Source organism: Stomoxys calcitrans, chromosome 4, assembly GCF_963082655.1.
Source record: "Stomoxys calcitrans chromosome 4, idStoCalc2.1, whole genome shotgun sequence".
Taxonomy (NCBI): Eukaryota; Metazoa; Arthropoda; class Insecta; order Diptera; family Muscidae; genus Stomoxys; species Stomoxys calcitrans.
The window spans coordinates 111,585,794-111,606,728 of record NC_081555.1 but is presented as its reverse complement, the minus strand read 5'-3'; the positions used below and the strand labels follow the sequence as shown (position 1 = coordinate 111,606,728).

Sequence of the window (20,935 nt, the reverse complement as noted above, 5' to 3'; positions counted from 1 at the left end):
TTAAAATCGCATAAAACCCAACGGCTCCCCCCATTAGCTTAAGTGTTTGCTAATAACATAAACAGGAAGTTTATATTGCAATATATGTATATTGTATTTGTTCCAACTGTTAGGCTAATATACAAAATTTAAAAATGTATTTTTGGGTGCTATTATTGGAGATGATATTTTATGAAGGGGAATATTAAAGGTAGACTGGTACGACTGGTTAAGTCAGGAGGCAAATATTTTATCACTTATGTATTTTCCTTTAATAAGAAATTCAGTTGGCATTGTTGTAAAATATCATGTTTGAGTTCATATATTATGTGTAACAATTAAATCGCGCTAAGTTCGATCGGGCCGAACCCGGTATCTCTTTCTAGGTAAACAAGGTATAATGGATATGAATTGATATGCTATTGGAGCTATATCAAGTTATGGTCCGATTCCAACCATACTTGGTTTGAATGTTGGAGACCCCAGTGGAAGTCATTGTGCAAAATATCAGCCAATTGGGATAAGAATTGCGCCCTAAGAAGGCTCAAGTTGTAAAATCCGTAAATCGGTTTATATGGGAGCTTTATCAGGCTGTCAACGGATTCAGACCATAATTGCCAAGTATGTTGGAGTTAATGGAGAAAGCCGTTGTAAATTTCAGCCATATTGGATAAAAATCGATAGACAGACGGACGAAAGGACATGACTTAATCAACGTAGACGATCAAAAATATATATACTTTGTATTGTCTCAGATCAATATTTCGATGTGTTGCAAACTGAATAACGGAATTTGTATACCCTCATCCTATGGTGGAGGGTAAAGTATATATATTCTCAATCGTCATGGGATTTTTATTCGAACTAGCCATGTATATCCATCAGTCCGTCTGTCGAAAGCTCGCTAACTTTCGAAGCAGTAAAACTAGGTGCATGAAATTTTGCGTGAATCTTTCTTGTTAATGTAGGTCGGTTGAGATCTCCAAATTATACTTCTTAAACTTTTAGAAAACCCAATTCTTATGAAACTTTGCACGATAACTTTTACTGTGACCTCCAGTGTACTAAGTATGACTCGGTGTAAAACTTTATAAAGCATCCATATAAACTGATCTCCCGAATATTCTTACTGAGCCTCTAGAGTGCGCAAATCTTTTCAGATTTGGCTGAAATTTTGCACTATAGCTTTTTCTATTACCTCCAACAGAAGTTCTTTTGGGTTGAATTGGTCCAAAACCTGATGTAGCTCCCATATAAACCGAGATCCCGAATATACCTCTTGAACCTCTAGAGATCGCAACTTTTCTCCAATTTAGCTGACAATTTGCACGATGAGTTTTCCTATAACCACACAAATCTAATCGGTTCAAAACCTGATATAGCTCCCATAAAAATCGATCTCCCGAATAGCCCTAAAACCCCCCAGTTTTGACTTCTTGAGCCCCTAGAGACCACAACTGTCATCGAATATGGCTGAAATGTGGAACAAGGACTTTGGTTCTGATTTCCAATATCAGTGCCGAGTGTGAACCAAATTTATCTATAAACTAATGTCTGTCATACAAACTGATTCCCGGATTTTACTCCTTGAGCCCCTAAAGGTCTTAGTTTTCATCGGACATGGCTGAAACTTGGCATAAGGACTTCTGTTCTAAGTTCCATTATCATTGCCAAGTATAATCCGAATCGGGGTATCGAATATGGATATGAAAATTCCTGCTGCACTTTCAAATCGCTTTAATTTGAAACCCATATTGTCATGGTCAGTAAATATGAACCGTTAGGAGGCCATCTGAAAATATATATCAAATTCGTTTTTTAGGGCGTACCCTCAAACACTTGGCTGCAAAATTTTATATTAAATTCGTTTTCTACACTTAATTACCTTTCATTTAAGTCCCATATTGCTATAGTGGGTCAATTAACCGATTTGACGTATTTGTAGGAGTAAAAGCGCCACCTATACTTGAACGCAAATTTGAATGTCATATTCGTAATCTACTCCAAAATATCTTTCGTTTGAGTCCCATATAGCCGTGATCCATTTGGGTTATAAAGGTTGGCATATTCATTGGACCTAATTTTTAATGTCATATTTGTACAGCCAAAAACTTTTCATATGAGTTCCATATTGACATTAACGTCTAATATATCTGCTTCGAGGAGTTTTGGGGTGGGGCAACCTGCTGGGTACTTGGACAAATTTCAATACGATATTCGTTTTCTGGTCTTCAATACCTTTCATTTGATACCCATATTGTGCACTTCGATCCACTTTTGGTTTTGGGTGGCGTTTTTGGTGTAAGAAGAAGGGTCCGCCCCCCAACCGACATCTAAAAATTATATGGGCTATGTCTCCTTCCAGACATACCCACACAATCTGTGAAAATTTCAAGAAAATCGGTTCAGCCGAGTCCCATATAGTCATAGTGGGTCTTACGCCCATTTGGAGCGTTTTGGGGGTTGGGGTAGCCCACTATACTACGACATGAATTTGCATGCCAGATTCGTTACCTATTCCCTCATACTTTTCATGTGGTATCCATATTGTCCTTTTCGGTCTATTTTTGATTTTGGGTGGTGTTTTTGGAGTAATGGGGAAGGATACGCCCCCTTCCGATATCATCAAATTATAAAGCCTATTCCTCCTTCCTGACCATATTCTTAATCTACTCCCGAATACCTTTCATTTGAGTCGAATATTGTCATGATCGCCAAATAAACCTATTTTAGGGGGTTTTAGGGCTAGGGCGGCAACCCAGTTACTTGGACCCAATCTTTATTATGAAATTCGTACTCTACTCCTGAATACCTTACATTTGAATCCCATATTGTGCCGATCGGTTCACTTTTATTTTTGGGTAGTACTTTTAAGGTAAGGGGGAGGGTCCGCCCCCCTCCCGATATCCTATGTTTCCTTCCAGACCAACCTACACAATATGTGAAAATTTTAAGGTAATCGGTTCAGCCAGTTTTGAGCCTATACTGAACAAACAAACAAACAGAAATTGAATTTTATATATACGATTTCGCTGAAATTTACCTAGATGAGCTGTGTTAAGTACCGAGTATGATTAAGATCGGACTTTATTTGGATATAGTAACTGCCATATAAGTTCTTTGCCGCATAAAAGCTGTGATTATTACCCGATTTCGATGAAATGAGCTGTTTGTGCTGTGTTAGGCTCTTCAACACCCGTGTTCAATATGGCCCAGATGGGTACATATTTGGATACAGTTGCAATATAGGCCGATATCCCGACTTAATGTCTTGGGCCCATAAAAGTCGCATTTATTGTCCGATTTCGATGAAATTTACAACAGTAAGTACGGCTTTTCGACATTCGTACCCCATATGGTTCACATCGGTCTTTATTTGAATATAGTTGCCGAATACAATTAACGATTTAAGTTCCTGGGCCTATAAAAAAATTTTTTTTTTAATGGGTTGTATTAAAACCTTACATATCCTTCTCGAATGTGGTGAAGATCAGACTACATTTAGATAAAGCTGCCGTATAGAACAATATTATGTTTTACGGTCTTGAACAGTGAATCGTAAAAGGCCACTCGATGTCCGTGCCGAGTTTGGTGCAAATGGGAACATATTTCGATATAGCTGTTATAGGTTCATAAATGATCCATTTTTTACCGTATTATGATGAAAGGTGGTTAATATATACAAATACGTAACCGAAGTAGAGAATATCCAAAGTTCAGCCCTTCGAACTCCATACGGCTTTAATTGTTGTTATTTAAAAAAAAAAATTAAAAAATATATATTTTTTTCCTTAATATCTCCTTAAAACTTACGTCCAGTGTTTTTATAACACAGTTCTAATTTTGTTATTTTCTTCTCATTATTTTACTTTAAATCTCCATTTCAAATTTTAAAATCCATAGTCTGAACAGCTGCCTTGCTGCAAAGCCATTAGAAAAAAAAATAATAACAAATTGGCACTTCAAAGAACTGAACGTTTTTGGATAACCTGCAGAAATAGGAATTATACTTTTTGTTTGTTTGATTTTTTTTATTTTCCCTATAAATCATTTTTAATAGTTTCACATCCTTTTGTGTGCAAAAATTCCAATCATTGCCGAAAAATATTTTCCATTAACAGCCCTCAAGCGGAAGACAAAAGCCAGACTGTTGACACATAGTCTAGCCAGAGATTTACGTATGTCCATCCCTTTGAGGTCGAAACTATGTACATATGTATATGGATGTTTATGTTGCCTCGGTTCACCAATGCGTTTTGCTGCAACTAAGATTTAGTCATACCATATGAATATTTAAGTTGTGATTTACGCAGAACAAGGCCAGACGTTGTAAATAAATTTAAAGACAAATTTCATATTTTCTATGGAATAAAGTTAAAGCATTCATGCTTTATTTAAGTCAGCCATAGCAAACAGAAGACTACTGGCTTGCTGTTTGCTAGAGATTCCACAAAAAACGAACTCCTAGCCAATTCTTTACATATTTGCCTTTCTATAGGGGTTTTTCCCATTACATTCAACATGGATGCTCTTTTATACATGCATGCATATGGCCCTATGGTGTACCAATACCAGCATAGACACCATAGCTAGAAATATATATGCTCACCAAAGCATTTGCTCTTTACCATCAACACCGGATACAATATCCTCATCATTGTTGGCCCAAAAGCAGGATATTCCATGTTCCCTTTTTTCCTAGATGGCAGTCAGACCAAACAGGGACCAGCCCATTGTTTGGTATTTTGTCGTCTGCTAACAACACTTCTATACAAACACATAGACCCACCATCATTTTGCTCCATGGAGTTTTTGGGTTCCTAAAGGCGGCTTGCCTTGGTTTACCACTAGCAAGTTCCAGCCAGTCTTACTGCCAGACCCACAAACATGGGAATATGTCTGACATCTTTACACACAGCCCATACTTTCATATGAATTTAACTCCTAGGGCAGCATATAAAAGTGTAAAATGCCATTTTTCTCTTCTTAGTCCTAGTTGCAGTAACTTTATTATATTATTCTATTTGTTGTGTCTGGCATGTGTAGAGAATGTTTTTGTAACGGATTCAAAGATAAGCACGAGTGATTCAGATTAAAGATTTCCAATGTGACATTACAAAGTCAGATTGTAAAGAAAAAGAAAACTATAAAAATGTTTCTTTAGTTTCTTGCTTAACGCCTTCAAATATAAGTTGGCTTATTCGAAGCCTTAAAATATGCAACGTTTTTTCTTAAGCACCTTAGCTTATGCTATGTGATAGGTAAGGCAGAAGATTTTCAGATTGCATTTAAATAATCAACAACAAAAATACATGCTTGCATCTCTTTTGTCTACATGTGTGAACAAAAATATAAATGGGGTTGAAACAGGTCTGCGGACCCGGACCCTCGATTCCGAAGTATTTAGCCGAAGTCGAAACCTGGTTCAGTAGCAGAATCCGGTTAGTATTCGTTATCCGGGTGAAAGCAAGCATGTAAATGCAAATTTACCCACGAACAGTTCATTAAGGAACTGGCGTAAACTTATCACATATCAATGAGTGCTGTCCGATTCATGTTTAAGCTCAATTATAAAGGGCCTCCTTTTATAGCTGAAGGAGGGTATAACCACCAGCTAAAGGAGGGTATAACCAAGGAGGGTATAACCACCACTGAAAAATGTTTATTTCTGGTGTTCTTGCCAGGGTTCGGACCCAGGCGTTCAGCATGATAGGCGGACATTCTCGCCTCCATCTAGTACAATTTACTGTTCCAAATTCCAAGGAAATCAATCAATAAATACTCGTTGTATGTGATAAAGACCTTAAATCAGACGTGAATGGCAGCTATATCGTTATGATCCGACTTGGACCATACTCGGCAAGGATTTCAGAGGATCTAATTCAGACCCTTTAGACCCTGAGTTGGGATATCACCCTATATGGCAGCTATATCTTAATATGTAGCGATCTGGACCATATTTTAATATGAATTTAGGAGGCAATAGTATATTGTTAGAAATTACAAATTTTGCCATGAACATTCTATTAGGGAACAGGGACAAACTTCTCACATATCACTGATTGTTGTCCGATTCATGTTTAAATTCCATGCTAAGGAGCTTCCTTTTATAGCCGAGTCCGAACGCCGCAGTGCGACACCTCTTTGTAGAGAAATTTTTATATGGCTGCCATACCAGATGGTATAGAACCTAACAAATGTCGCCAGCATTAGGAGATAACCACCGCTGAAAAAAAATGATGATGTTTCGCCAGGAATCGAACCCTGGCGTTCAACGTCATAGCCGGATATGCTAACCTCTGCACTCCGCTGTATATGGCAGTTACATCTAAATAGGGTCCAATATGTGCCTTAAAAGTTTTTTTTGTGTGTTTCTTGTACCTGGCAGCTATTTGTATGTTGCTCTAATGATTTTTCAGTGGACATACCAACTTTAAAAATGTACACTTTCCGAGTTTACCGAGCTGCTCAATATACTGACTGCTCCTTGCTCAGTCAAAAAACGGAGAAAATATTACGAGCAAACAAACGTTTTCCAAACGTTTTATTTTTTGCGTGTGAGTGAATATACCCCCTATCCTTTGGTGGTGGGTAAAACAACTCGGTACGAAATTCATACTCTGGGTAAAATTCACGAGTTTGACTCTGCAGCCTTTGGATAAACAACCTAGAGGAACATCCCACCCCAAAACCTATATAAATGGTCACGTTTACCGATTGGGACAATATGGTTATCAAATGAAATGTATTTAAAAGTAGAGTACGAGTCCCGGCCCACCCCAAAAAAAAATCTTCAACTGATTTATAGATCGATCGGGATAATACAGAACTCAATCGAAAGGTCATTGGAAGTAAAGTAAAGTAGATTAGGACAATACAAAATGCAAATGAATAGTCTTTTGGAGTAAAGTAGGAAACTGACATCAAGGGTTTTGAAACAATGCTCTGGAAGACCTCCCCCACACCCCGTTCCTACACGGGCTTGGTGTTTGGATTTATTGCCCAATATCGTTGAATTTTGACACAGCGAGTTGGACCTCTCGACATGCGTACCGACGTTGTTCAAGAATGGACTATATAAGGTCTTGAGCCCATAAATGACGCATTTATTACGTCCGTACCTAGTTTGGTTCTTCATAAACGAGTCAAAATAGGTTCATTTTTAGCGATTTTTTACGAAATGTGGTTAATTTTTATAAAGGGCGATTTTTTAAGTGCTATAGGAAAGTTTTTCAAAAAAAAACACATAAAATTCAGAAAAGTGCATGAAATCTTTATTTGAATCGATAGTACGGTCCATATAATTTAATGTTTGAAGATTATTTCATTCAAATGTTGGCCGTGACTGCGCCGCTTAGTCCAATTTTGGCATGCTCTTTCCAACATATCGGCTGGTATCTCACGAATAAATGCTTCAATGTTGTCTTCCAATTGAAGCGGGCTTGTCTGTATAGACATGAGCTATAACAAAACCACACAAAAATAGTATAAAGGCGTTTAATCGCACGATCCAGGCGGTCAATTGACCGGTACCGAGCCACGAACTCGCCTTTCAGTGAGTCCATTGTCACTCGTGCTGTGTGGTATGTGGCACCGTCTTGATGAAACCAATTGTCATCCAAGTCAAGCTTTTGCATTTTGGGCAAAATAATTTGGATATCATCTCACGATTCGCATCATTTTTGAGGAAGTACGGTCCAATGATACCACCAGCCCATAAACCGCAGCAAACTGTGACTTTTTCTGGATGCATTGGTAGCTCTGGCAATGCTTCTGGCTGATATTCACTGCAAAATCTACAATTCTGCTAATTTAAATACCCATTGAGCCAAAAATGAGCTTCATCCATAAAATGGAAGAAGCGCGCGATAAACTTTTTTAACAGAGCATGCATTTTGATTATAAAATTCAACAATTTGCAAGCGTTGTTCGTTCGTAAGACGATTCATGGCTTATTTATAGACCAAACTGAAGATGTTTGACAATGAAACAACACGAAACGTGCGAGAGCTGTTTTAACTAGGTTTGCCAAAAAGATAATAGCTAAAAAATCACCCTTTATAAGTGTTGGTGGGTATCCAGAGTTCATCCCGACCGAACTTAATGCGTTTTTATATCCTTAATTTTTTTTTAGAAAAAACCATAAACACATCAAATCTTTTTTGCAATCTTACACTTCCATGTTATACTCTTCTTAACCTTTACATCACTTTTTCCCTCTCTCTCTGCATAGCTCTGGTACACTGCGAGTGAAATACTACCGGTCGTGTGTCTAAATTTAATTGCAAAAATCATGTTCACATTGTTTATCACGCTAATTTATCGTTACTTTTAAATTAAATATTTAAGCTGCTAGAAATTAAATCGTTCACATGCTTGGCGATAAGCTAAGTTTCTGTGTTCGTATGTACGAATGTATGTTTGTTTCCACGTTTGTCAGATTATATAAAAAAAGATTTTTCTTTTGCTATGACTATAGCAATCATGCAAACATTTGACAGTTAACATGTTCATTAGTAATGTCGTACAGCTTGCGCCACTACTGCAATAGTGGGTATTTATAAGAGAAGGTAATGTTTTGTAACAGCTAGAGGGAATTTCGCGGCAGGTATGAAGAAAATCATAGAAACTCACTGTGTGTTTAATTGCTAAAAGATGGGAGGTCCACAAAATCCATCAGTGGGGTGTTTAGGGCAATGTTCGTGGAAAATTTGTCTTTTGAGAAAATTTCATGGAAATTCTGTCAACGCATTGTGTGTCACGTTGTACGTTTCCCTACGACACCTCCCCCGTCGTTGGGTTTTACTTAAAGTCTGTAGTTCTTTTATATACAACACTGGGTGAAATTTGTAGCGATTTTTAAGTAAAAAATCCTTTACCGAATATTTATATACTCTCACCACAGGATGGGGGTATACTAATTTCGTCATTCTGTTTGTAACTACTCGAAATATTCGTCTAAGACCCCATAAAGTACATATATATTTTTGATGGCCCTGACATTTCAAGTCCATCTAGCCATGTCCGTCCGTATGTCTGTCGAAAGCATGGTGACTTTTGAAGGTGTAAAGCTAGCCGCTTGAAATTTTGCACAAATACTTCTTATTAGTGTAGGTCGGTTGGAATTGTAAATGGGCCATATCGGTTCATGTTTTGATATAGATGCCATATAAACCGACCTTGGGTTTTGACTTCTTGAGCTTTTAGAGAGCACAGTTTTTATCCGATTAAGCTGAAATTTTGCACATATCGTTTTAGTATGACACCCAACAACTATGCAAATTTTGGTTAAAATCGGTCCATAACCTGGTATAGCTGTCATATAAACCGATCTGGGGTCTTGACTTCTGGACCTCTAGAGGAACCAATTCCCTCCCGATTTAGCTGAAATTTTGCATGACGTGTTTTGTTATGACTTCCAACAACTGTGCTATGTATGGTTCAAATCGGTCCATAACCTGATATAGCTGCCATATAAACCGATCTTGACTTCTTGAGCCACTAGAGGGCGCAATTCTTATCCGATTTGGCTGAAATGTCGCATGACGTGTTTTGTTACTACTTGCAGCAACTGTGCTAAGTATGGTTGAAATCGATCCATAACCTGATAGAGCTGCGCTATAAACTAATCTGAGGTCTTGACTTCTTGAGCCACTAGAGGGCGCAATTCTTATCCGATTTGGCTGAAATTTTGCATGACGTGTTTCGTTATGACTTCAAACAACTGTTGCAAATATGGTTCATATCGATCCATAACCTGATATAGCTGCCATATAAACCGATGTGGGATGTTAGCTTCTTCAACCTCTAGAGAGCGCAATTATTTTCCGATTTGGCTGAAATTTTGAACAACGGCTTCTCCCATCACCTTCAGCATACGTTTCAAATATGGTATAAATCAGTTATAGCCTGATACACCTCCCGTATAAACCAATCACCCTATTTTACTTCTTGAGCCCCTAAAGGTCGCAAATTCCTATTCGATTTGGCTGAAATTTTACACAATGCCTTCTTTCATGGTGTCTATCATTCATTTTAATTATGGTCCGAATCGGACCATAACTTGTTATAGCTCGAATAGCATATCAATTCTTTTCTTTCATCCTTTGTTTGCCTAAAAAGAGATACCGGGAAAAGATCTCGACAAATGCGATCTATGGTGGAGGGTAGATAAGATTCGGCCGGGCCGAACTTAGCACGCTTTTACTTGTTTGAGGTTTTATTGAGTGAAAAATGGCCTACTACGAAAATTTTCGTCAAAACCGCTTGACACTCAATGTGTAAGAGAAAATTTCATTGCAATTTAGTTTGAGAGAACATTTTACGAAAATTTTGTGTTAGGAGAAAAATTTTTCTCTAGAGAAATTTCATAGAAATTTTGTCCTTAGAATAAATTTCATGCAAATTCTGTGTTCATTTTTAAATTTAGGGAAAATTTATGGAAATTTTGTCTTAAGAGGAAATTTCGTAAAAATTTTGCTTTAGGAGAAAATACTTAGAAATTTTGCCTTTAGAGAAAATTTTAGGGAAATTTTACCTTTAGCAAAAATTTCATAAAGAAATTTCATGAATATTTGTCTTAAGAGAAAATTTCGTAAAAATTTTGTCTTTAGAGAAAATTGCATGGAAATTTTGTTTTTAGAGAAAATTTTATGAAAAATTTGACTTTAGAAAAAATTTCAAAAATTTTATAGGAATTTTGCCATTATAGAACATTTCATGGAAACTTTACTTTTTGAGAAAATTTCATAGAATTTTGTCCTAAAAAAACTTCAAGGATATTTTGTTTTTAGAGAAAATTTCATGAAAATTTTGTCTTAAGGGAAAACTTTATAGAAATTTCGTTTACAGAGAAGATTTTGTAGAAATTTGTCGTTAGGGAAATTTTGTTCTTAGAGAAAATTTCATAGAAATTTTGTTTTCAGAAAAAATTCCATTGTAATTTTGTGTCATGAAAATTTTGTCTTTAGACAAAAAGAAAATTTTTTTGCTTAAGAGAAAATTTTACAGAAATAAAAATTTTGCCTTTAGAGAAAATTTAATGGAAATTTTGTCTTAAGGAAAAATTTCAAGAATATTCTTCTCTAAAAAAATACCTTTTTAAAAATACCTCTTCTGTTGAAGAATTATTTCTTAGTTTAGGCTATTACGAGGTCGACCTTGCCCAAATTTTCTCACAGATTTTTTAGCTTTTTATCCAAATGATTTATATTTCTGTTGAAACATAACAAAAGAATTAACCTTTCTCTTTATCGTACCCTTTTCATTACAGCATGGTCATTGTGCCGATTTAGCCATAAGCATACCCAATAATCAGGGTATGGACGGTGCCTATTACCGTCTAGACTACAGTCCGCCATATGGTTATCCCGAACCGAATGCCACAATCGCCTCAAATGAAATCGGCAACGAAATTCAATTCTCGCGTGCTTTGCCCGGTACCAAATATAATTTCTGGTTGTACTACACCAATAGCACCCATCTAGATTGGCTGACGTGGACAGTGTCCATAACCACAGGTAAGTTTCTAAATTTAATAACAAATCCCTACAAAAGTTTAACTTGTAGTTTGAAACGACGTTCAAATTTAAAGGCCTATAGTATAATGTGTATGTGTTACTTTTACACTTAAAAGGATGTGTGTGTATGGACTCCATAAATTCGCTTACATGTTCTTTCTGCGAATAAATGATGATGACCTGCCATAATGGCCGGAATTGAGTGACAGAGTGTAGATTTTTGTTTTAATTTACCTTTTACCCCTCCAGCCATATGTGTGTGTGTTGCGGACTTTCGATGTTACTTTTAATGGATTCAATTTAAGTGTTTTACACAGAACGGTCTTAAATGTCAAGCAAATTGAATTTATTGTTATCGTACTAATTGAAATGTTGCCTCCCCTTCCCGCCAATAAGGCTATGGACTTTTAATAGGTTTATACTTGTAAAAATCAATCATTGTACAAAGAATTCCTAATTAGGGGATGAAGAATTCCTAATTAGTGGACATAAAAGGTAACAAATAATAGCTTTAAATTCTTTTTTTGATGTCAATGAGTATCTATCCCTGAAATTTTTTGAACTATTTTTTTTTAACTCTATTAAATTTTCTCTAAAGACAAAATTTCTATAAAATTTTCTCTAAAGACAAAATTTCTATAAAATTTTCTCTAAAGACAAAATTTCTATAAAATTTTCTTTAAAGACAAAATTTCTATAAAATTTTCTCTAAAGACAAAATTTCTATGAAATTTTCTCTAGAGACAAAATTTCTATGAAATTTTTTTCTAAAGACAAAATTTTTATGAAATTTTCTCTAAAGACAAAATTTCTATGACATTTTCTCTAAGACAAAATTTTTTCTTAAGACAAAATGTCAACGAAATTTTTTCTAAAGACCAAAATTTCTATGAAATTTTCTTTAAAAACTTAATTTTTATAACAAATGTTTTAAGAAAATTTCTCTATAGCGAAATTTCTATAAAATTTTCTCTATAGCCTACATTTTGTTTATTTTTTTCTTTGGGATTGCGTCGGACACTTAGTCCCAAACACTTAGTCCCAAATAACTAAATTTGTAATCTACTCTCAAAGAGCTTTAACAGTCTCATGTTGTCGCGATCAGTCTTCGTCTTCTGTTCCAGATTTTCGAGAGTGCGGCTGCTGCCAGACACTTATTCCCATTGATTTTACCCCAATCGGTAACCATGTCCTGTTATGAGCTATTTTGGGGGTGTAGCGAACCCCAGTCCATACATCCATCCGTACATTTTATTTGATGCTCATATTGCCTCTATTGGGCCAAATATTTATGTTTGGGTGCAGGTAAACATGTCCTGTTGGGGTTATTTGTGGTGGCGCGATCGCCCAGATACTTTGGTCACAATTTTAATATGAGAGCTTTATCAGGTTATGAACTGATTTAGACCATACTTGGCACAGTTGTTGAAAGTTAAAATAAAACACTTCATGGAAAATTTTACTCTCTAGCGGCTCAAGAAATCAACACCCAAGATCGGTTCATATGGGAGCTATATCAGGTTTCAACCCTTTTTAGACAATATTTGGCACAGTTGTTGGAATCCATACCAAAACGACATATGCAAAATTTCTACCAAATTGGATAAGAATTGCGTCCTCTAGAAGCTAAAAGCCAGCATCGGTTTATATGGCAGCTATATCAAAACATGGACCGATTTACAATCCTAACCGACCTACACTAATAGGAAGTATTCATGCAAAATTTCAAACGCCTAGCTTGATTCCATCGAAAGTTATCGTGCTTTCGGCATACGGACGGTCAGGTCTAAATCGGCTTAGTATGTCAAGACTATCGAGAATATATATTCTTTATTGGGTCTCCGATCAATATTTCGATGTGTAAAAAACGGAATGACGAAATTAGTATCCTTTGGTGGAGGGTATAAAAATGAAAGTGTTGCCCTTTGTTTGTTTGTTCCGAATAGACTCAGAAATTCAAAACGGCTGAACCGATTTTCATGAAATTTTCAAAGATGGTAGAGTTTAGCCTCTCGGTGAAAATAGGGTTCTTCATTTTGTGATATCCGCTAGCGGGGCGGACCCATCCTCTAAACACAATTTTCAAAAACGCCAGATCTTGGAGATGGGTGCATCGATTCAGGTCAAATTTTTTATGCCACCTTATGGTAACCCAAAAACACAAAATTGGTAAACATTTTTGGGGTCAAGTCAACGTGGGGAAAGCTCTACACCAAAACCCACACAAATGGACATGTTTACCGATTTCGACAATATGGGTATGAAATGAAAGATATTTAAGAGTAGAATACTTACTTGATATAACAATTTGACCTCACGTATCGCCCCAAACCCAAAAACTGCCAAAAAATTACATGTTTACCGATTGGGGCAAGATGGGTATCAAGTTAATGGTAATTAGAAGTAAAGGGTGAGTTTTTAAGAGCTATAGGAAAGTTTTTCAAAAAAGAAAAAAAAACACATGAAATTCAGAAAAATTTCATGAAGTCTTTATTTGCTATTTTTTGGCACAGTTGGATGTCATCTCACGGTAACGCTCACCATCCACAGTTACGTTACGATTCACATCATCCTTGAAGAAGCACGCTCCAATGATGCCACCAGCCCTTAAACCGCACCAAACATTGACTTTTTCTGGATGTATTGGTAGCTCTTGCAATGCTTCTGGCTAATTTTCACTCCAAAATCGACAAATCTGCTTATTTAAGTACTCATTGAGTCAAAAATTAGAATGAGAAGCGCACGATGAACTTTCTTAACAGAGGACGCATTTTGATATTAATATTCTATAATTTGCAAGCGTTGTTTATTTGTAAGACGATTCATAGACCAAACTGAAGATGTTTGACAGTGAAACAAAACACGAAACTGTTTAAACCAGTGTTACCAAATAAATAATACCTAAAAAATAACCCTTCCCAGGGGGCCGCCCACCCCAAAAATTACCCCCAAACGGATATGTAGACCGATCGGGACAATATGGGATTCAAACGAAAGGTACTTGAGAATAGAATATGAAACTTGTATAAAAGATTGGGATCTATTCTCAGGCGGGTCCCTTCACCCCAAAATTATGCACCAAATGGACGTGTACACCGAATGATGACAAGATTCAAACGAAAGGTATTTAAGAGCGTAGAATACGAAAATTATGTAGAAATTTTGGTCAATTCTCGGAAAGACGCCACACCTCAAAAGTATGCCAAAAGGGACAATATGGGATTCTAATGAAAGTTATTTGAGAGTTATATACGCATATAAATAATTTTCAAATTTGGATCATGCCAAAAGGGACCGCAAACACTGATGGGTGTACCGAAGCACACCGGGCCAGCTAGTATATGTATGTTATTTTCATGGAGATTTGATGTGCTAACCTCCAATTATACTTTTTTTAGTTTCTGCCTCAAAAGAAAAACTTTGCAAAAAACTTGACTAATGGTAGAGGGTATACAAGTTTCGACCCAGCCGAACATATCAGAGCAGTCCCAAAAGTAGCGAACTTATCAATGAAAACACAACAAATTTGAGAAATGTTTTCATTATTTCTCAACATAATCTCCATTTAGCTCGATGTACTTTTTCCAGCGATTTTCAATAGCCTCGATATCCTACTTCTAGTGAGAACTGTCTGGCTCCTCAAAATAGTCTGAAAACCGCAATTGTTGTCCGAACTTTTCTTACTATTAGCGCCATCTTCATGTCAGTTTGGCTACTTTTGGAATCGCCTTCGGTACATAAAAATCGACATTTTAGTTCTTTTTTGAAGCATTTTTCTATACATTTGTTCAAAATGTTTATACATGTTTGGCTGACTATTCTATAAGTTAAATTATTTATAAGAACATCTCCCTTTTTCATGTTTTGTTCTCACGCCCACTTAGGATACATTTTTACATATAGTATGTTTTTTTCATTAAATTTTCAATTATTTTACATTATGACATTAAAATATGCTTTTAAAACTTTTTGAAATACAAAAAGTTGTAGCAACATTTCACATGTTGACCTTCGCCTATTAATTAAGCAAAAAATTAATGAAACACAAAAGCGAGGTAAAACTTTGTCCCTAACGAAGCACATGAAATTCTCTCAACTATTTTGCATTTTGACACTCACCCCAACTTAGATGGGGAAAAAATTTTATCTTCCGCAATTACCAACAACTTTCTCGGAGGAGCAACGAACGGCATGATGATGACCTACTCCTTACTTCCCTCACCAAACATTTTGAGCATGGGCATCAACTTTCACCTCATTGAAAAAAAATTCTGCAAGTAAGGCAATCTCGCACCACCACCACTCCCCTCCAAGGGCATAGCAGGTGATATCATTTGAACTGTTTGTCAGACCCAGTTGGCATGGCCAATCAAATCTGGTTAGTACTAAGCTTCCACTAATGTTAGGCGTCTTGTCTACGCTTCCCCTTACCAATTTGCATGGTTTTTACGTTAGCGTTTATTTTTTAAAACTTCCACAACAGCGAACACAACAAATGTTCAAAATTATTATAAATTACATATTAATGTGAGCATTGCGTCATAATTGTTTAACAAAAAGAAAGAAAAAAAAACAAATCTCATCATCATTATCACCAATGGCAACGGTAGCGACAGCAGATGGTAAACATATTTCACTAGAGCTTATTTAGCAGAAAGTTTTTTTTTTGTCATTTAATTTTTTATCATAGTTTTTGCCTTCAGTTTTTGCATTACCATGGAGAAAGCATTTCTCTTGCTGGGTTATAATTATCGCCAGGCGGGAAATTTGTAATGGAGATTTTTTTTTGGTACGTACACATATTGAATTGCCATTGCTAACGCCATCATGTGTTATTATTTTTTTTTTTTTTTTCTTGAACAACACTTCAAATCAATTCCAAGCCAAAGAACATCAGAGCTTAGTACCATTTTATGTTATTCCGCATCACGACATTTAAAAGTGACATTAAAATACCATTTATATTGTATGAGAAAAATTTTGCCAAGAACTTTAACGACTTTTGAGATCTGTAGAAAAGGTATCTCAAACCTCAACTCATAAAGGGTGATTTTAAGCTATTATCTTTTCGACAACACTGGTTTAAACAGCTTTCGCACTTTTCGTACTTTGTTTCAATGTCAAACATCTTCAGTTTGGTCTATAATTTAACCATGAATCGCCTTGCAAACGAACGCTTGCAAATTATTGAATTTTATTATCAAAATCCGTGCTCTGTTAAGAAAGTTCACCGCGCGCTTCTCCCATTGAGCTACGAAGCCCATTTTTGGCTAAATGGGTACGTAAATAAGCAGAATTGTCGATTGAGGAGTGAAGATCAGCCAGAAGCATTGCAAGAGCTACCAATACATTGACAAAAAGTCAATGTTTGGTGCGGTTTATGGGCTGGAGGAATCATTGAACCGTACTTCTTCGAAGATGATGCCATTTGTAACGTAACTGTGAATGGTGAGCGCTATCGTGAGATGATATGCAATTTTTTTGTCCAAAATGCAAGAGCTTGACTAGCATGACACACACATTACGCGTAACAATGGACTTATTAAGAGGCGGGTTCGGTGAACTTTTTATTTCACGTCCGGGACCGGTCAATTTAGTCTTTTTTTTGTGGAGCTATGTTAAAGCTCATGTCTACACAGACAAGCCCGCTTCAATTGATGCATTCGAAGACAACATTGAAGCATTTATTCGTGAGATAACGGCCGAAACTTTTGGAAAGAGTGTGGCAAAATCGGACTATGCGGATGGTCCATTTGACGCGCAGTCTCGATCAACATTTGCATGAAATAATCTTCAAACATTAAATTATATGGACCGTTCTATAACGTGCAAAATTTCAGCCAACTCATTTCTGAAGATCAAATCTGAAGATCTGTTTATATGGCAACTATACGAGGGCTGTTATATAAGTTTCTGCCCTAGGCCACACCAGGTGCAATCTGACATTTGCATTGAAAAGTTTGACATTTTCTAGCATAATCGTACGACCTTCGTTTGTGTTGTTTTTGTAGTGATTTGAAAAAAATAATTCGACGAACAAAATGGAATAAGGTTAGGTTAGCTTTAAAAGAGGATGCGACTTACGAACTCTAAGTCCTAAAAAGTAACCTCGAAAAAAAAATCTATGTTAGGAATTCTGTGCTACTTACCAAATCCTTAATTGTTTTCCATGCCACGCCTACAAGTTGGTTCTTGTATGGTGTTGTATCCCCACCATTTAGGCGATATCTTTTTGACGCGAAAACCGGACAATGACAAAGGAAATGCTCCAAATGACGGCAATCCTCTGGCCTACACTGCCAAATCGTCTGCTCTTTTTCCCCTTACTCCGCTATGACCTGGCACACAAAACGATGCGGATTGTGCCATTCTCAGAGAAGGCATTAATCTCCTTGTTGTACTTCAAGACTATTTGTGACCTTACCGTCCTGGTTGTTATTGCCTTAAGCAGTCGAAAACTGATCTCTGTCCTGGGTTCTCGATATAGACCCCCAGGCCCACTCTGTCCTCTAACTTTGATCCATTTGTATAACATGATCCCTCAGATGGTATTACCAGAGATCCGTTATTCCAAGACGGAAATTTCTTCTAACCCTTCCGGGTTACGTATCGTCGCCTCGATAATACAACTATGGCATGTCCTGCCCCTATTCTCTACCCATTCTCCCATCGCCTTTAGTCCTATAGCCGCAATGGCTACCTCACACTTAATCTGTATGTCAATGGGTCGGATATCTAGAATAGTCTCCAGTGCCCAAGTGGTCGTGGTCATCGCTCCGCCTATGACAAGTACGGAATGTCTCTGAACATGTTGTATTATCCTTAAGTTGCACTTTTTCTCCATCAAAGTACACCAAACTACTGAGCCGTAAGTAAGTATTGGTTTAATCAAGCTGCAATAGAGCCACTGGAGTATCCTCGGATTCAAGTCCCATTTCGAGCATACGGCTCGTCTACATAGTGCCCAACATTTGTGACCCTAATCAGTACACTCCTGAATGTGACTCTTTTCCTTATCAGATATTGAAATCGTTCTATTGAGGAAACGTGGTGCGTCAAATTAACCCACCTTTGTCTTTCTCTTGAACAGGCAGATTTCAGTATTCTCTCGGTTAACATTGAGACCCCTGGGTCTAGACCAGTCGTATGCCATCTGCAAGCCCCTTCAGCCCTTCTGCATAGCTTATTCAAATCCGTACCACTTAGAAGTATTATAACATCGTTTTCATAGCAGACGGGCTCAAATCCCTCCACATTCAGCATCCGTTATAGGTCATTTATAGAGTGGCGATAAAATGCTCCTCTGTGGCGTGCTCTCTGCCACTTTCTCCCTTATATTTATATTAACTCGTGAAAATTTCCCTGCGACCATTATTCACAACTTTCAGCGTGGATTATCACAAGTGTACATTGATGAACTTTTATCTTTGTATGGCGATGAAGCACCATCCTATCGCACTGTGAAAACTGATATAAAGAATTCAGTTGAGGCCGACGCTGGCTCAAAGCCGAATTCCGTGAAGGTCGTCGAAAAACGGCCTTTGTACCGGAGAACATTGATGCCCCGCGTGAACTTATAATGCAAGATCGTCATGTGACATACCGTGAGATAGATACAACACCTTGCAATAAAAAAGGGTTTGCTCTCGCTGGACAATGACTCAAAACAGACTCGTGTCGATTAGTACGAAGAAATGTTGGAACAAAGCGATCAAATGTGACAAATCGTAGATCTATGCGTGTGGTCCCGAAACAAAACAACAATCGACCAAGTGCGTCTTTGAAGACGGACCAAATCCTACAAAAGTTGTTCGAGGAAGAAGCACTTCGAAGCAAATGGTCGCCTGTTTCTACGGCAAAACTAGTCATGTGGCAACTGCTCCACTTGAGCAACGTAAAACGGTGAATTATGAGTGGTACACAACAATTTGATTGCCTGAAGTCTTGGGAGAAATTCGAAAGACGAACGAGAAGGGACCACCGCCTGGGTTCGAATCCTGGCAGGAACATTAGAAATTTTTTCAGCTATAGTTATCCCCTCCTAATCCTGGCGACATTTGTGAGGTACTTTGCCATGTAAATACTTCTACCCAAAGAGGTGTCGCTCTGCGGCACGCCGTTCGGACTCGGCTATAAAGAGGAGGTCCCTTATCATTGGGCTTAAAATTAAATCGGACAGCATTCATTGATTTGAGAGAAGTGTGCCCCATTTCCTTAATGGAATGTTCATGGGCAAATTTGCATTTGCAACAAGAGAAGAAAAATCACCATGCGAGCTTTCACACATCGACTTAAATTAGCGTCTTTTTGACACCAAACATCAAATTGATGGGTCTTCCACCGTACAGCCCCGACTTGAAACCCAATGGCTTCTTTTTATTCCCGATTCTTCTACTGCTGAATCGTGCTCAAAAATCTCTACAACTTTACAACTACAACTACTTTAAATCTGGACCACAAGTGAAGATTTGACAGCCCGAACAATTTTTCGAAATACCGGATTGGCCTGCCAAAAGGCACGGAACCAACCTGGAGCCTTGACATTTTGCACACAATCTTGTTAACTCCTCAATCTCGGTAACGCTCTAACGATTTCAAATTTCATTTCTCGATAGCTCAAACCATTCACCATAACTGTGGATCCAACCTCATTTTTGAAAAAGTATGGTCCAATGACCACGCCGCTCCAAACAGCTACACGTTGAGAATAGAGAGGCGTCTCAGATCAAAATTTCAATATGTTACAAACTAAATGGCGAAATTAGTATTCTTTGACAATCTGCCTGCACATTTCATCGCCATTAATTACCCACCACACTCATTGGCTGCTCACATACCCACCTACCCAACAGTCATTAAAAAAATCTGCAACTTTTCCGGAACAAATATTTGTATTTTATATGAAAATTAAAACTAAAACAACAACAATGCATTAAGGGCAGGCTAAATACCATACCAACAACTTTGAAAGAAAGCAAAAACAAAAATTGAAACTCCCCATTAATTAGTCACTCGACTTGTTTCCGTTTCCTTTTTTGCTCAAGTTGCAAATTAAACAAACACAAAGCAAGAGAAGATAAATTGCATGCACCCACACACACACACACACATACACAGCTTAACGCACACAAAATTAAAACTTTGGTCAACTAACATTTTAGTTCAACTTAAAGAATTCCATTCATGTCACTGGCAAAGGGACATAAACCATAGTTGATGTTGATGAGGATGATGGGCATGCTAATGGCAAAGACGTGGTGGGATGATCCAGAACAACACCTTTGTTTTTATATGTCAAACCCAGGCACCAAACTCCAGACCAAAACCTTTGGGAACAGTATGAAAATAATTTATGCTCGTTTGCAAAAACCAAGGGGGGTTATACGAGTGTAATATAAATGTAGGTGGCTTTGGCTTCGATGTATGCCCTTGTCTGG

At 37.3% G+C, this 20,935-nt stretch overlaps 1 protein-coding gene across 2 annotated transcripts in view; it reads left to right on the top strand.

Annotated features, from left to right (window-relative positions):
• The window catches only part of LOC106091912 (tyrosine-protein phosphatase 10D), a 457,577-nt gene that overhangs the window by 389,031 nt on the left and 47,611 nt on the right, over window positions 1-20,935 (top strand). For both annotated transcript variants that reach the window (XM_059368144.1, XM_059368143.1), the window contains exon 3: window positions 11,252-11,498. In XM_059368144.1, the coding sequence (XP_059224127.1) occupies window positions 11,252-11,498 (247 nt within the window). The remainder of the gene's footprint in view (window positions 1-11,251; window positions 11,499-20,935) is intronic.